Source organism: Aquila chrysaetos, chromosome 5 (genome assembly GCF_900496995.4).
Source record: "Aquila chrysaetos chrysaetos chromosome 5, bAquChr1.4, whole genome shotgun sequence".
NCBI lineage: Eukaryota > Metazoa > Chordata > Aves > Accipitriformes > Accipitridae > Aquila > Aquila chrysaetos.
The window spans coordinates 16123592-16140302 of record NC_044008.1 but is presented as its reverse complement, the minus strand read 5'-3'; the positions used below and the strand labels follow the sequence as shown (position 1 = coordinate 16140302).

The window sequence follows — 16711 nt, the reverse complement described above, 5'->3', positions numbered from 1 at the left end:
GTCTGAATTAGAAATGCATGTAGGCTATTTCAGTGAGAGCCAGGTGACAGACCTGGACAAGGAACTAGTGTTGGTCGGGCATCCGTCACGAGACCACCAGCAAGCACATAGACGCTAAGGAGCATTTGACTAGGGGAGAGAAAATGAAGAAAAATGCTCTATTATCAGTATCACAAAAGACTTTTTGCTTCCCACAGTACATCTTCATCTCTGAGTCAAAAGAAAATAGAATAGGATAGATTAGTTCCAGTTGGAAGGGTCCTACAATGATCATCTAGTTCAACTGCAGCTACCAAGAGCAAGTTCCACTGCTCCTGTCTAGGACTAGTATTAAATATTTAATGGTGGCTTCAGCAGAGAGAAATATTTTTAGATATTACATTTATTTAGGTGAATTTAATGTGGGAAGAATGTGAGGCATACAGAGAAACGTAACAGCACAGTAGGCAGCACAGTGATGACATCAATTAATTCCTGCAAAATACCCAGTGGTATTGACTGAAATGAATCGTGAATCTTCTCATGTGTAATGTGGGCTTCAGGGCTCATTTCTGGAGTGACTGAGGACCATTTCTGTTCAGCGCAAACATGCAAATGTGGGTTGGGACAAGGCAGAAAATAGTATTTAGGTCAGACATTGCAAAAACTGTTTGTGAGCATGAAACAGAGGAGCAGCAGTCCAGACAACCTGTGGAAATAAATCTTACAAATACCTTAACAAGTAGCAGTACCGTGCTTTTTTACTGCTGAGCTTAACCTCCTTGTCACACAGACCCAAGCTGAAAGATTCAGCCCTGTCTCTGAGTCCAAGAGAGGACGGCTGAGCCCTGCCTTGGGTCTGCCTTTCTCCTCACCTGTCAGTGGGCTTTAGTGAGCTCCCAGCCCTCCCAGCGGTGCCACAAAGAGAAACAGCTTGGGATCCGCTTGTTTGTTCTTTAAGAAATTAGTCTCCCTTGAGGGAGCTGGTTTTTGGTTGTAGACGGCTGACTTGGTGATAAATTAACTCGAAATCCATCTTGTCCACCTTTTGGCTGCATCTTTAGAAATAAATGCTTCATGCGCCAGCAAAACACTGCCTTGCAGTGGGAGGAGGAGGAGGGCAGGAGATCACCTTGGCAAAGTGAGGCAGGTGTCTCAACAATCTTTCTTTTGATCTTCAAAGGTGGTAACGCTCAGTTTGGAGTTCACTCATCTACGCTACGGCTACCCGCCCGACAGTACATAAGGAGCTAACCCTGTTCTTCATTTCAGGTTTTTAAGTGACTAAGGCCAGAGAGAAGCACACACAAGTCGCCATCCTTGCCTGACATTTCAGGAGAAATGGTTGAACCTGTGGGCAACCACTATGTTGTTGCCAGACCTGTGTACTCGGAGAATTTGTTCAATGAAGAGCATGAGAAATTGCACAGATACCATAAAACCTTTTGGGATCACCTGAAACTATATTTCCGGTAAGGAGATTTTAAATTTTTTTTTAAATACGGATCTAAGAAACAGCCCGAACTGCTGCTCTTGGACAGCATGAACTCCATCCTGACAAATTCCACCTCAGATTCCAACAAAGCAAATGAAAACTCATTAACCAAATGCAATGTCAGATTTTTCTAAAGAATTTTAGCTGCTATTACCCTTAAAATTCTTCCTGTAGTGGTAGCCCAGACAGCTTCTCTTTTCCTGGGCACTTGGCAGCACAGACTCCAGGAAGACCTTATTGCAGCCTTTCAATACTTAAAGGGGGCTTATAAGAAAGATGGGGACAGATTTTTTTAATAGGGCCTGTAGTGATAGGACAAGGGGCAATGGCTTTAAACTGAAAGAGGGTAGATTTAGATTAGATGTAAGGAAGAAGTTCTTCACTGTGAGGGTGGTGAGGCACTGGCAGAGGTTGCCCAGAGAGGCTGTGGATGCCCCATCCCTGGCAGTGTTCAAGGCCAGGCTGGATGGGGCTTTGAGCAACCTGGTCTAGTGGAAGGTGTCTCTGCCCATGGCAGGGGGGGTTGGAACTAGATGATCTTTAAGGTCCCTTCCAACCCAAACCATTCTATCATTCTATAAAAATTTTGGTTGGAAGGGACTTCTGGAGGCTAGAGGGTCCTCCTTGAAGCACAGCTGGCAGAGCAGGTTGATCAGGGCTGTGTCTGGGTGAGATTTTTGACCTCTGGCAGCCTGAACCTGAATCCTTCCCCCTTCGTTTTACCTCCAAAGACAGGCTGCAACTCAGCCGAGCTGTCCACCGCCAGAGCTCTGTCCTCTTGTGTCTTTACAGCTGCTCCCCACAAAGGGTCAAAAAAATTGCTTTGGGTTTGTTTCCCATCGTCTCGTGGCTGCCAGCGTACCGCTTCAGGGAGTGGATCCTGAGTGACATTGTCTCCGGCATCAACACGGGGCTCGTGGCTGTCCTGCAAGGTACCTCGAGGAAACGTGTGCTCTGACACAGCCTGCTAGGCCAGGTGCAGAGGGACTGCTGGCTTCAGCCTGTAACGTGCATGTCACCTTCCCTGGGCCTCTGTCCTCACAGGTCTCGCCTTTGCATTGCTGGTGAACGTGCCACCCGGTTATGGACTCTATGCGGCATTTTTCCCTGTCCTGGTCTATTTTATCTTTGGCACATCCAGACATATCTCAGTGGGTAAGTTCAGGCACACCTTCTGCCCTCCTTACTGGTGAAGAAGTACGTGCTGTCCCTTTGGGTCTCTAACGAACACCTTGTACTGCTCAGGTCCCTTCCCCGTCCTGAGCCTGATGGTGGGAGGAGCTGTTGTCAGGCTGGTCCCCGATGACAGCGCTGGAAATGGCACTTCCACAAATATCTCAGCAATAAATGAAGAGAGGGTGATGGTGGCTGCATCTGTAACCTTCCTTTCTGGGGTTTTTCAGGTTGGTAAACATATATGTGTGTGCCCGCACACATCTATATGCACGTACATGAATAGATGGATGGTGGACTGGCCTTCCCCTTTGTTTTCCCCTGGTGTAGTCACCAAAGTAATTCTCTTCCCCTTCCCATGCAACTGACCTTGGCTTATGGATTAGGAGACATCCACCTCCCTCCAGTGGTCAGCCACTGATTCATGCTGTGAAATCCCTCGTTTTGCTCAGACCTGAGCCCACAGCCCACACAGGTGCACCTCATCTACAGCAAAAAACTATCTGCTGGATAGGAAAAAGTAGTTGTGAGAGTGATGTGAATGATGCAGACACAGCAAGGGGAATAAAAACTCTATCTCATAATAGTAAAGTATTTGGATTTGTCTTTTAAAAAAAAAAAACAACAATTTCTCCTTCCTTCATAATAGAGAATTCCTACAGTTCCTTCCTTCCTAACGTATTAGTATGTTTGTGCTTCATGAAACACTGGTACCATGTAAAAATATGGGTACTGAAAACCCTGAGACTAGGAAGGTTTATTTTAGCTGTAAAATAAAATGAATAGTTTTTAACTACTCTAGCAATTACTCTTGCTAGTCTTATGCCCCTGTTGCTACGTCTCAACTTTTATTGCAAGTCTGGTGACAGTATTTTCCTTAATCCCTAGATGTATGGTATTAAGTTAAAATCTTTGTTCCCATTAAATACGGCTCTCTTTGTCACAGAGACTGCTTAAAAGCACGAATGAATCACACTGATGTATGGTCATTTTGCATTTCAGTTGCTTCTGGGAATTCTTCAGTTTGGATTCATCGTTATTTATCTATCACAATCATTAATCAGCGGTTTCACGACTGCAGCGGCTATCCATGTTGTGGTATCTCAGCTGAAATTCATGCTTCAACTACCTGTCCCTGGATTTAATAAACCATTTGGCATCATCTATGTAAGTGCTAAGTGTTTGCTATTTGATAATCTATTGAAACCTGTGATGTATATCTGACCGTATATCACAAGGCAGTAAGAACAGAACTCAGCATAAAAACAGCCAAGCAGGAGGAAACACAAGAGAAAAATATAAGAAACGTGTTATTAGTATATGACCAATCTTTAAATTTATTACCAAACACCAAGTTACACCTTGTTGGGCTAATTAGATAATATTTTCTATTGTGCGTTGGCATATTTTAATTAAGCATTCAGCTTTGCCTCAAGCATTTAATTATTCATTTTTACTGGACTGATATTATATATATTTAATTTGGATATGACTCTGTGAGGGCTGTTGGATGAGAAAGGAAGAAGGAGAAGGACAGGAAGAAGGAGCAGAGAGAGGCACCTGCTCAGTAATTCCCATTGCTCACTTTTCCTATCGTGCACACACCCATGTTGCTCTGACCCTCCCCAAAGGGGAAGCCAGGGGAGAGGGCTGAGAGCCAGTGGAAGGGGTCTTTCACGGATGCTTTCATCATTTGGATGATGCACATGCACATTCATTGGGGCTTGCAACCCATATCATGCCACAGGGAATAAATCCCAACCATCGTAATCCTTAGAGCAATTCAGATGCAGGCCCTTCTGGAAGGGATAGTGCTACTGTGCTAGGGCACTATTATTTCTAAAGCACCGCATGTTTCTTTCCGATTTTGCAGACTCTGGAGAGCGTTTTCACCCAGATCACAAAAACAAACATTGCTGACCTTGTCACATCCCTTGTTGTCTTGCTTATCGTGTTCGTGGTGAAAGAAATGAACGATCGATACAAAGCAAAGTTACCAACTCCCATCCCTATCGAACTCCTTGTGGTAACAGTTACTTTTCTTTGATTTTGCAATTGCTCCATCACTGTAGTGACACAGGAAGCAGTTTTAACTATTTCTTCTCCTGTTCTGCATTAAAGGATGGGTTATCATTTTACCTATAAGGAAAAATTGACAGTGTCCATGAGCTATTGTGAGATGTTTTACCTCTACTAGATGTTTTACCTCTACTTAGCTGTTCTTAACTGAATATATCTGTAGTGAGTAAGGTGTTAAAAACTATGAATTTTTTCCTGGGACAAAATTGGCTCTGACACCAGCCAGCTGCAGTCCCACAGCTGGGGCACCTCTGCACCACACCTGCAAGGAGCCACTGAAGTCCCGGTCATCCATGGCCAAGCACAAAACAGTTTTGCCATCCAGCAGCAGAGGGTTTTGCCCACCCCTAGTAGCAGTGGGGTAGAGGAAGCCTCACACTGGCAGCAAGCTCCTAAAGTCCTGGAGGATGTTGCTATAGATGCAAGTAGTGCTTGTTTTCCCCCAGCGTTATTACAGCATCTTGTTAGAAAACATGTGGTTTACTGGGTGCGGTGTTCTCTGTTGTTAGTGAGATAGTCTCATACATACTCTGTGTGATTTATGAATGTAAACCCATACCTGTAAGGTGGTTCAGGAATAACATCTGAACAGCAAAGGGATGTGCAGACTTGGGGCATAATTCTGCTGCTAGTGATGAGACTGGAGGGCATGTGGGAGAGGGAAGGTAATGGTTTTTAATAGTTTCTTCACACTCTTGCTTGAATGTGCCTAATGGAGGTGGGGTTTATTATCTTTCAGACAGTCTTAGCAGCATTGTTTTCCTATTTCATTAACTTTGAAGAAAAATTTAATGTAGCTGTCGTCGGAAAACTAGAGGAAGGGTAAGTGATTTACTTAAAACTCACCAGTGGAGCAAAATGTTCTCTCTACCTTGTCAGTGTTAAATCAGTTCAGCTATGTTTCTGATTAAAATAATCTGCTTCATCTTCTTTCAGTAGATAAATAAACATTTTGCTCTCAACAATATCAGGACACACTTTTAATAGGTAGAAGTTACTCACTAGAGCACATCTCCTACTCCACAAAGAGTACACTGTGACTTGAAATAATTGCATGCTTCATTTTCCAAGACAGTTGTTGAGCAGGAGGTTGGTGTTTGTCCCTTACTGATCTACTCACTCCTGAACCCCTCCATTTCCCTCAAAGTACACGCATGGTTCAGCAGCCACCACCAGCCCTGGGAAGCCACCAGGACACTGCACAGTTCTCCTGCCTGGTCCCATGACCCTCCACCAGCATCTCTGCAGGCACTATTATCCTCCGGAGGCCTCAACGTCTGCTCTATCCATATAGAGAGTATATATCCACATATAGAGTATATATCCATATATAAAGTACATCCAGCTATGCCAGATTTTGGCATAAAGAATTAATAGGCACACATTAAGTTAAAAAGAGGGAGGGAGACATTTACTAGGACAGCAGACTGCAGCCATTTACTCACTGGGGCACTCTCGACTGCCTCTTGTAGCCCCAGGGGTGTTAGTGAATGAAGTTTGCAGAGGAACAGCTATTTCTGCTCAAGAGTCTCCACTCTTCAGATTTCAGTTCACTGAAAAAAAAAAGAAAGGAAGGAAAAAAAAAAAAAAGAAAAGCCCAGAGAGGAATTCTCCCCAGGATCTGCAAAAGACCCTGATCAAAGAAGCAGGAAATGGTAAAGCTAAAGCATCTAGCAGATAGATAGCCTGAAAGACTAGTCAACATTACCTGACTTAGTAAATATTTGTTTAGCTGTCTAAAGTGCTTCAGTGAATCACACAGGGATTTTTTTTTTTTTGTCATAATTAAGTGAAATCCTTCTGTGCACAAATTGCCTGTGCAAGGGCCCTAGTGCCATGTCAGATCTTACATTCATGCGTAACTAGAAGGCAGAACTGTGCATGCACCTCAGACAAAAAACGCTGTGGCTGGTCCTGGCCAAAGAAATGAGAACCTGCTGAAACACGAGCTGAGCTGAGTGCAGATAAACAGAGTCCCTGTCCTGATTAAAGATTCCCCAAAGTTTTATAAGGTTCAGACCTGCAATTCTGTGTTGCATCTCTCCAAAGTGCTTGGTATGAGCTGGACCACTGCTTTCTTGCTTGCTTGACAACTTGTCTCCTTAGGCATATCCTTAATGAGTTGAGTTTTTTGTCTTTCAGATTTCAAGCACCTGTTGCACCTGATGTAGGTGTCCTCCAAAAGTGTATCGGCGACAGCATTTCCATTGCAATCGTTGGGTTTGCAGTAGCCTTCTCTGTGGCTAAAGTGTATTCCATCAAACATGACTACCCAGTAGATGGCAACCAGGTAGGTGTGTAACACAGAAATCAATACAGGATATTTGTCAGTGGGAAATAAGTCATTTTAGGTATGCTTTGCCTTGTAAATAACTGTTGTGAACCACCTTTTAAGAACAATCTCTTTTGTTTTTATTTCAGGAACTAATTGCTTTTGGGCTGAGTAATATAGTTGGTGGATCATTCAAAGGATTTGCCTCCAGCACTGCTCTGTCAAGATCCGGTGTGCAGGAGAGCACAGGAGGCAAAACACAGGTATAGAAGACAATAGACCATGATGGCATTTAATGCAAGAAAGCTCTCTTTTTTTCCTAGCTGACCATAATGCCTGCAGGCACTTATTCATGGTGGAATTTTTCTCTGACGCAGATTGCTGGTATTATCTCAGCTGTCATCGTCTTGATTGTGATCTTGGCCATTGGGTTTCTCCTGGCACCATTACAGAAGGTATTCACTGGTTTCACCTAGCACTTATTCCTGCTTGTCAAAGACAGGGCTGCTCTAGGAGTCACTGGGACTGTTCGTAGGCTTCAGTGAGAGCCAAACAGGGTTTTGCAAAGCTTTGTTCTTCTTCCCAGATCATCACAGACAGGACCACTACCTCTGGTCCCTCAAAGGGAATGCAAGTGCCCAAACACCAACCATCACAGCACCAGCTTTTAGGTGCCAAAAATAAGTGGGATTTGGAGCCACAAGTCAGACACCTGTGCTGCACCATGGCTAGGGAGGTTCCAGCAGCAGCAAAACACTGAGAGGAGCTCTCTGGCCTTTCAGCTGTGCTTTGGCCCTATTTGTATGATCTTTTAAGTCTTAATGTTCAACATTTGCTTTGCTTGCTTTAAAATTCAGCATGTATTTTGGTCTTTTTAACAGTCAGTCCTTGCATCTTTGGCTCTTGGCAACTTGAAAGGAATGCTCATGCAGTTCAAGGAAGTAGGCATCCTGTGGAGAAAAGACAAGTACGACTGTGTAAGTTGAGTCCCACAAGCATTCAGGAATGAAGCACTCTGGAAAAGTAATCTATTATGCAAATTAGCTTACAGGTTATATTTTTTTTTAAACCTGCCTTACTTCACTGAATGGAAAGTACAATAGTGGCATGCTTTTTTTACTTGTATACCCTTTGCTCCTGTTTTCCATTTTGTTCCACCTGTTTTGAGTCGATTCTCTCTCCTAATTTCATTTTCATCTATTTCATCAAAATTATTAAAATACAGTTCATTATATAAAGTCAAATATAGAAGGCAGTTACAGAAAATGTCTAAATACCTACTGTATTGGTTATGCCTTCAGGGACACTTTCTCACACTCACACAGCATGTTAGATGGAAGTTACACAGCAAAAAACAAGTGACAACCGTGCCTTGAAGGGTTTACTCCAAATTGTAAAGCTTGTGGCTGGAGGGCAGGACTGGTTACCTCTAACACCCAGAAAATTTAGGCTCTTGCCTTTCTCATCAGCCAGTTCCTTGTGTTCCCAAATGGTTCCAGGCCTCAGGTTTCCCAGCTACCAAACAGTTATTTACCACATGAAAATGCTTTGAGATCTGTGGCTAAAAAATACTCAGTATTATCTAGTTATTAATGCTTATCAGTCACTTACATTCACAGCACCTACATTTGCACATTTACAACTCTCAGCTTTACCAGGATCCTGATTTACTTGTAACCTTGCCTTTCTGCTGGATTTTTATTGAGCATTTAGTGAATCACCTATAGAAGATCCACACCTCTAATATTTTAAACCTTTACTGTATAGAAATTGTCATCCCTAGAAACGCTCCCTAGTGCTAGTTGGTGAGTCTGGCCCTGTTTTACAAAAAAAAAAAAACCCTAGGAAACATGAAACCCCTCACCAAAGGCAGACGGACAGCCTGGACCAGATCTGAGATCTGTTGCTGCTCCCACCCTGGGCTCACAACCCAGGTCCTTGACATGCTCGTAACCGCTGCCATCCACCTGCTTGTTACAGGTTATATGGGTGGTGACTTTCTTAGCTGCCATTTTTCTTGGCCTGGATATTGGGCTAGCAACTGCCGTGGCGTTCCAGCTGCTGACCGTGGTGATCCGCTCCCAGATGTGAGTACTTGTTGGATGCGATGATAAGATATCTCAGGGCCTCCTGTTATGAATGAACTCCCCCCATACAGAGAAGGCCAACAACCCCATGCCTTGGTCTGTCCAGCAACCGTGTATGGAAAAATAATTTACGGTGGTAAACCCTTGGATATGGGGTCCCACTTCAGTCTACCAGCACAGCTGAGGTTGCCTTCTCTGATCCTTCCCTTCCGCCAGGTTTCAGTATGGAGTACAAATAATTGTGTGTGTGTGTTTGTTCACAGTCCAAGCTGCACTGTTTTAGCTAATGTTGGGAGAAGTAACATCTACAGGAACAGGAAGGATTACACCGATGTAAGAAAACTCATGTTTCTTTTATTATCTGCTGCATTTGTGTTTCTATAGCAGACGTTACTAACACTTTTGCTTCATTGTACAGATCTATGAGCCAGAGGGAGTGAAGATTTTCAGATGCTCGTCTCCTATCTTCTTCGCTAATATTGAATTCTTCAGAGAGAAACTCATCACTGCTGTAAGTGTCTGGGGCTGTCGTTCTGAACATGTGCATTGCATGACACATTAAGGTGAATACAATTTCCCAATAATTACTATATATGCAGTCAGCCCACATCTCAAAGATGAATTTTTCATGAATTATTCAAATATTGTTGCCACTACTATAATCCCACATGTACGTACACACCTCTGAGAAAGAGAACAGCCTGACTCATGCTGAACTTATACCATAACAATGTATATACACATTTTAAGTCCTTTAGAAGAAAGCAGTGCAAACATAGAGAATATAAAGGTACATTTTTTATTTTATTAGCATTTATATTACTTACACCCAATAAATGCTAGTTTACTCATCTTGCCCCAAAGAACATAACCACAACAGTCAGAAGAAAAGCTGAATGAAATCACACTATCAGAGATCTTAATGTCTTCCATGACAAGCTGGGTGAAGGCAGCTGGTCTTTCCACAACCAGCACAGAGACCCAGGACCCCTGAGCCCTCACCATGCCAGAGAGGCCTGCCATCCCCAGACTGAACCAAATTTGCACCCATAACCTCCCCTTCCTGCTGCTTTTAGTGGGGCGTTGATAAGTAGTGGCTACCCTGAGCACTGGTAATGAGCAGTTCATTCTTCACACCAGGGACTGAAACTGGCAGAGGAACTAGGGAATCTGTCACGTTTGGGTTTCCATGTGCTTGGCTTTCACCTCAGAAGAGCCTGAAGGGTTTTTTCTGTGAGTGCAGATGCTCACACCACTCTCTTTACAAATACGGGTACTTCTGACGGCTCTCTCCTCCACCCGCTAGATAGATGAAGCAGAAGACTTGCAGGAATTTAGTATTTTCATAACCCTTATTAGCCTAATTTACCTGCCATCTAATTTTGTTAAAACCAGCTAAGAGATTCAAGAGACATACGCAGCCAATGTGATCAACTTTGGTTTTCTTCTTCAAGGAAACAAAATGATGTGTATACAACCCACACTGCAGTCAGGTGGCACAAAGCAGATACAACCTGTGAGCTCCCTAATCTCAGTCACCTGGGTGGCTGTCTCATAACGAAGATGAATAGGACACGCTCTGGGCTAGTCAGCACTGTACCAGCTTGCTGGAGTTACTGGCCTGTGCTACAGCATTGTCACTGCTATAATGCTGTCCATGCTGGTGCCCTAGTAGAGATGGGCCTGCCTGGTTTGTAGTCATACCCGTAGACATCTTTCCAACCAAGAAGAAGAGCCCTTGCTTGAAGTGATAGGCAACATCAAGTCCAAACTATGCTCATCATGACTGTAAAGAAAACCTGCATGAGATACTGTGTCCTTCCCCTGGTGTCACTGGTTGTTTTTTTTTTAATTATTCAAAGTGCTGTTTCTGCAGGTTGGCTTCAACCCACTGAGAGTCCTGAGGAAACGCAATAAAGCTCTGAGGAAGATCAGAAAGATGCTGAAGAAAGGAGAGCTGCAAGTGACACCCGTATGTAAGGCAACTCCACCCGGGAGGGATTAAGCAACCAGCTCCCTGGCTTGACATGGCAGAGAAGTGCCTCACAGTCTCCTGTCCTAATTAGATATGCTATTCCCCAAGTTGCAACTTCATGACATAAACACATTTCAAAAATAAGATTTTAAATGGCTCTCACAATTAGAGACCTACAGCTTTACCATGGGTGGAGCTTGTACGTGTCCACTGAAGCTTTGTTTGGCATCAAATGGCAGTATCAGATCCCACAGAGGCAATGTTCATGCTGCATTAATGGTAGGATAAAGCTGGTTTCCTTCCAGCCCAAATCCTGCATGTTTTTTCTTGACTTGTTCCAAAATCACTGAATCAAAGCGTAACTGACAATTGACTTCAGGGAAAAATAAAAAGCCATCGTTAACTAATTGTGATGATTAAACGATTGTTGAGAGGAAAGCCAACATTTCCAGACTCCTCCAGACAAGGGAGAGACAGAGGTTTTTCTAGTGTAAAGTGCAGGTGGGTCCTGCTCCAGCTCACAGGTACATCAGCTTTGCATTGCCACCACTCTTGCCCTTGCGTAAGATGCACTACTACCCTGGCTGGGTTTTAAAAAGAATTATTAATTATGACACTTTTCTCTATCAACACAGAAAGGCTTGATTTGCATGGCTAACTATACACATGAGTCAGATGAAGAATTAGACAACAACAGGATAGAGGAGCTGGACCAGCCCACCAACATGACAGACTTGCCCATTCAGATCAACTGGGGCGCTGACCTCCCCCCCGGCATCACTGTGCCCCAGGTCAACATCCACAGCATCATTCTGGATTTCTCATCAGTGTCCTTCCTCGATTTTTCTGCCATGAGAGTCCTCCAAAAGGTAAAAGATAAACAGTGACCATATGAAAGAAAAACACATGCATGCAGTTACACTTGAGGGATATGCTTGAGGGAAGGGATGGGACCTTGACAGGCTTGAGGAGTGGGACAATGTGAACCTCAGGAAGTTCAACAAGGCCCAGTGCAAGGTCCTGCACCTGCACCGGGGCAATCCCCAGTATCAGTACAGGCTGGGGTACGAATGGATTGAGAGCAGCCTTGAAGAGATAGACTTGGGGGTACTGGTGGACAAAAAATTGGACATGAGCCGTCAATGTGTGCTTGCAGCCCAGAAAGCCAATCGTACCCTGGGCTGCATCAAAAGAACCACGGCCAGAAGGTCGAGGGAGGTGATTCTGCCCCTGTACTCCACTCTCATGAAACCCCACCTGGAGTACTGCGTTCAGCTCTAGGGCCCCAGCGCAACAAAGACATGGACCTTTTAGAGCTGGTCCAGAGGAGGGCCATGAAAATGATCAGAGGGCTGGAACACCTCTCCTATCACAAAAGGCTTGAGAGAGTTGAGGTTGTTCTACCTGGAGAAGAGAAGGCTCTGGGGAGACCTTATTGCAGCCTTTCCATACTCAAAGGCAGCTTATAAGAAAGATGGAGCGAGAATTTTTACCAAGGCCTGTAGTGACAGGACAAGGGGCAATGGGTTTAAACTGAAAGAGGGTAGATTCAGATTAGATGTAAGGATGAAATTCTTTACAATGAGGGTGGTGAGACACTGGAGCAGGTTGCACAGGGTTGTTCCACATCCCTGGAAGTGTTCAAGGTAAGGCTGGATGGGGCTTTGGGCAACCTGGCCTAGTGGAAGGTGTCCCTGCCCATGGCAGGGGGTTTGGAACTAGATGATCTTTAAAGGTCCCATCCAACCCAAACCATTCTGTGATTCTAGCCTGCTTCTTAAAGGCATTCATATATGGACTGGAAAGTCAGTGGCAACCTTTGAGTTTATGTGAATTTTAATGTACATTTTCCATAGAAACTGTTTAGGAAATGGATTAAATAATCAATCTAAATTTTCTTGGAATTAGAGTGTTGGCTGTGGCACCCTTTCTTCACCCAGTAAGATTTTGGAAAGCTTTACAGAAATGTACATATGAAATATGGCTTTAAACACTGGGCTGGGAGTCAGAGCATTGGAGTTTCATTTCTGCTCCTGCTCTCACCTCCCCGGATGACCTTGAATAAAGCAATAAGAACAATATTTTCAAACAGTCATAGCTAAAGTTAACTATCTAGAGCCACATAGGGTTTGTAAATGTATTTTCATAGGAACTAAACACCCGCCATGTCAGTGGGACCTGTAGTTCCGCTCAAATTCCCAGTTATAAAAAGCTCCCCAGAAGCTTTTGGGGCCTTAGTTTCACCATGTGTCAAGTAGGTATAATAAAACCATACAATTTATGAAAGAATATCTTTTTCACCGTGGGCTAAATGTATTTAATACTGCCCATTTTCAAAAGGATCAGTCATCCCTGTCTGCAGCCATGTGAGAGACCATCCTGCCTCTAGGTGCAGCAGAGTTTGAGTTTAGAGCTGCTTACTGTCATAGAGCTGAAATATATTAAAGTGGTTTGTATATTTGCCATGGCTAATCACCATAATGGCTATCATCAGCAAAAGTAGCAGTATCTAAATGGTGCATCTTTCTGGTTTAACAGACTTTGAAAGAATTTGTCCGGATCAACATCGACATTTACATTGCAGGGGCACATGGTGAGTACTTCCCTTTCCATCAGCATCACCATGGATGCCTCGTCCCACTGCCTTCCCCGTCCACCACTGAGCATAGCTGGGGAGGATCACCCCAGTTTTACCTTCCAGGCTTGGATAGAAAACAGATTGAGCTGAGCAGAGGCGTCATCCCTCCCATGTTGTCCCCACTGGGCTGGGACCATGCATGACAACTTGTTTTACCTATGGCCGCTGCTGTGCTGTACAGCTCTGGGCTACGAGACCTGCTATCGGGCAGCCTGGCTTAGGCACGAATTGAGAAATGGGGCTCAAATTACATTCTGCCTGCTATTGAGCAGGGCAGTACTGATGGACTTTTATATCCCACCCTCTCCACATTGGTAAAGAGGAACCCATCTGCTCTAATAAATAAAACAGTGCAGTATATCAGAAATTCCTGTGCTTGCTCCATGGACATGCTCAGGATACACTATGTCTTAATTTTCAAAGCCTGCAGGTCACTTTGTGCTTTGATTTTGTTCCCCCACAGAGGGCTTCCTGGACAAACTGGAGAGATGTGCATTTTTTGATGAGGAGATTAAGCCATCCATGTTTTTCCTTACCATTCATGATGCGGTTTTACACATTTTGCTGAAGAAGGACATAGCCAGCTCCCCCAAATTAAAGCTTGCTGAGGTAACACTACAGTTTTCATCGTTTGCTACTTTAGTGCCTTTACATTACTCACAGGCACCCAGCAGTGCCCTGCATAGCTAGCTGTGTGCCCTACCCTGTCTCTATATTTAAAAAGTTGATGATTAAAACTCAGCTAGTCTCCAATAGATTTGGAGAGTTAAGAGTGGTCCCTGGCCCAGGTGCCTGGCAAACCACTAGTGAAAGGAGTGAGTAATTCCCACTGGAGACTGGCCTGGCCGTGGACTTCACTTGAAGTCACCTCCTTGGGAAGAGTGTGATAAGGGGGTGAAATCCCAGGACCTCCAAGTACCAGCCCATCCATCGTCAGTCCTCTGTCATCACCCATCTGGCAGGGGATTGCTGCATATGCTGCAGCGGCTCTTGCAAGGCAGACTTGATGCTGCTTAAATGTAGGCTTCCCAGGCCTGCCTACCTTCAAAAGGCATGCTGAAGTAGCGCAGATAAATTAGTACAGACAAATTTGGTGTTGGCCTATCTGGGAGTGTTCTTAAATCAAGAGCAAGAAAGGACCCGCCTATGTTAAATCCATTTAAAAGTACCAAACCCAGAATGATACTCACTGGGAAACTGTAGAATCCCACTTAGCTGAAGTGGCCCAGCTCTTCCACATTGACCTGGAGACCTGGCAGGGGGCATAAAGGGCTGACAAGTGAGAGCTTCCTTCCTTCCAGGTCAACTTCCCAAGCACATTCCAGAGATTTAAAAGCAAGACCTTCTTCAGTTTGAAAAAGGAAAAAAAGAGAAAAAGCAGCAATCCGTTTCCTAACCCACCACTTCTTGTGTTTGTTGCAGGAGAAGGGTAGCAGCAACAACTGTATCATCACCCTCAGCAATGGACTGCGCAGCCGGGGGAGCACGGTAAGGCTCCTGTCTCCAGTAGTGGCACTCCAACCGTAGGGAACGCAGCCCCAAAAGCCTTTCATGAGAACTGCTAGGTCAGATAACAAAAGCATCTTCATCCCTGAGCTCTCGTGTCAGCCAAGGGCAGAAAGCATCCAGACAGCTTATTGACGGGATTGGACTTAAGGTAAAGCCTTACAGGAGTAAGAGGCGTGGGGCTTTGCTCACATGCCTTGCCTTGCACACTGAGAGCCTGCAGGGGGAAGGTAGGTGAACGCCATCTCACCAGGCTCTCACCTAGTCTCCTCACCTGTCCACCACGGTTCCCCCATGAGGAGCTCACCAGTAGCACGTCCACGTGGCAGAGATGTCAGCATCAGTCCCATGTATCTAAATGTCACAGGCAGAAGGGGAGTCTGGAGCCAGGGATGAAAAGGGACACACACAGCCTTTCACCATGGACTTGAAAAGAAGGGCAGTATCCAGCACACAGCAACCCCATAAGGAAAAAACGTCAGACCACAGTCTTCCCACACAAATGCTTTAGAGGAGCAAATTCTTACATATCACTCACCAGAGGGCAACTATCCTGGCTGCTCCTTACAGAGGGTGACATTTATTTCCTTTTATTTCCTACAGATTCCAACAGAAACAAAATTTTAGTTTTAATTTTCCAAATATAATATTCTCCAGCAACACAACATAACTTACAGAAGTTGAATGCAGACGCAGCGATGAGCATGAAGACAGAAGGATACATCCATATACCTTAAGAAGAATTTACTACAGATGGTTACGTTCCAGGTTTTGGAATGGCCTTGTTAGTCTTTATGTGTCTTTGTACATATGGGAATGTATTTATGTACATACATGGAGGCAAAAATCACACAGATTTTCTTATTTCATACCTTGCTGACAGCCTACCCACAGTTGAAGAAGCAGGTAATGTTAACCCTATTTGCAAATACTTGTACATATATCTATATTATTCTGACAGTTTGTAGACAAGCTGTACAGTTACTAGAAAATATATAAATATTTGAAATCTTGTAATTTATAACAGACTAAGAGTTGGGAATGATATTTTATCTTCAGTTTGTATATAACTTGTATAAAGTTTTCCTTACGGTTTGTAAGATTCCTAGCAGACTGAGTTATTAAACTTGTTTTTGGCTCACTACCATGAGCATAGTGTACATAGCGACTGATGTATCTACTGTAAAACATGAAGATCATTCGGGGAAGACACAGCATTTTCAGATCCAAACATGATTCATTGATTTGGATTGGGCTGATATATTAAATTATCCTACTCATTTTTTAATGTTGACACCAGCAGCATTGTATTTCTGAAGCATTATGCGATTTCCCCCTCCAGGTACTAGTTATTTCTGCATTTAACTCTGTTGTTCTAATACTAACATTGCTCTGGGCAGTCTACCCTCATGCAGATTGTAGCACATATGCCTTGCTCTGTTGTGGGATAGTGTGGTGATGCAGATTTACTGGCTTATTCTTGAGACAGGCACCTCTGGAAACCTAG

General features: G+C 44.0%; 1 protein-coding gene across 2 annotated transcripts; it reads left to right on the top strand.

The window, feature by feature from the left end:
- Positions 1–1286: 1286 nt before the first annotated feature.
- Positions 1287–16223, top strand: SLC26A3 (solute carrier family 26 member 3). Of its 2 annotated transcripts, none has more exons than XM_030014555.2 (20): positions 1287–1451; positions 2267–2406; positions 2519–2629; positions 2720–2877; positions 3650–3814; positions 4521–4673; positions 5466–5548; positions 6869–7016; positions 7148–7261; positions 7376–7453; positions 7880–7975; positions 8979–9085; positions 9349–9418; positions 9504–9596; positions 10962–11057; positions 11696–11929; positions 13599–13653; positions 14162–14307; positions 15124–15186; positions 15808–16223. In XM_030014555.2, the coding sequence occupies exons 1-20, from the start codon at positions 1321–1323 to the stop codon at positions 15829–15831; spliced, it is 2265 nt and encodes a 754-aa protein (XP_029870415.1). In that variant the 5' UTR covers positions 1287–1320; the 3' UTR covers positions 15832–16223. The 2 variants fall into 2 exon arrangements, with proteins under 2 accessions (XP_029870415.1, XP_029870413.1); XM_030014553.2 differs by having other exon boundaries at positions 15121–15186.
- The last annotated feature ends 488 nt before the right edge of the window (positions 16224–16711 follow it).

What these genes read in the sequence shown, in the direction of transcription:
- SLC26A3 (XM_030014553.2), top strand. Translation starts at nt 1,321, where the DNA reads ATGGTTGAACCTGTGGGCAACCACTATGTTGTTGCCAGACCTGTGTAC. An exon ending in AACCATTTGGCATCATCTAT is followed by an intron (nt 3,815 to 4,520) that starts GTAAGTGCTAAG and finishes CCGATTTTGCAG; the next exon opens with ACTCTGGAGAGCGTTTTCAC. An exon ending in TGCGCAGCCGGGGGAGCACG is followed by an intron (nt 15,187 to 15,807) that starts GTAAGGCTCCTG and finishes TATTTCCTACAG; the next exon opens with ATTCCAACAGAAACAAAATT.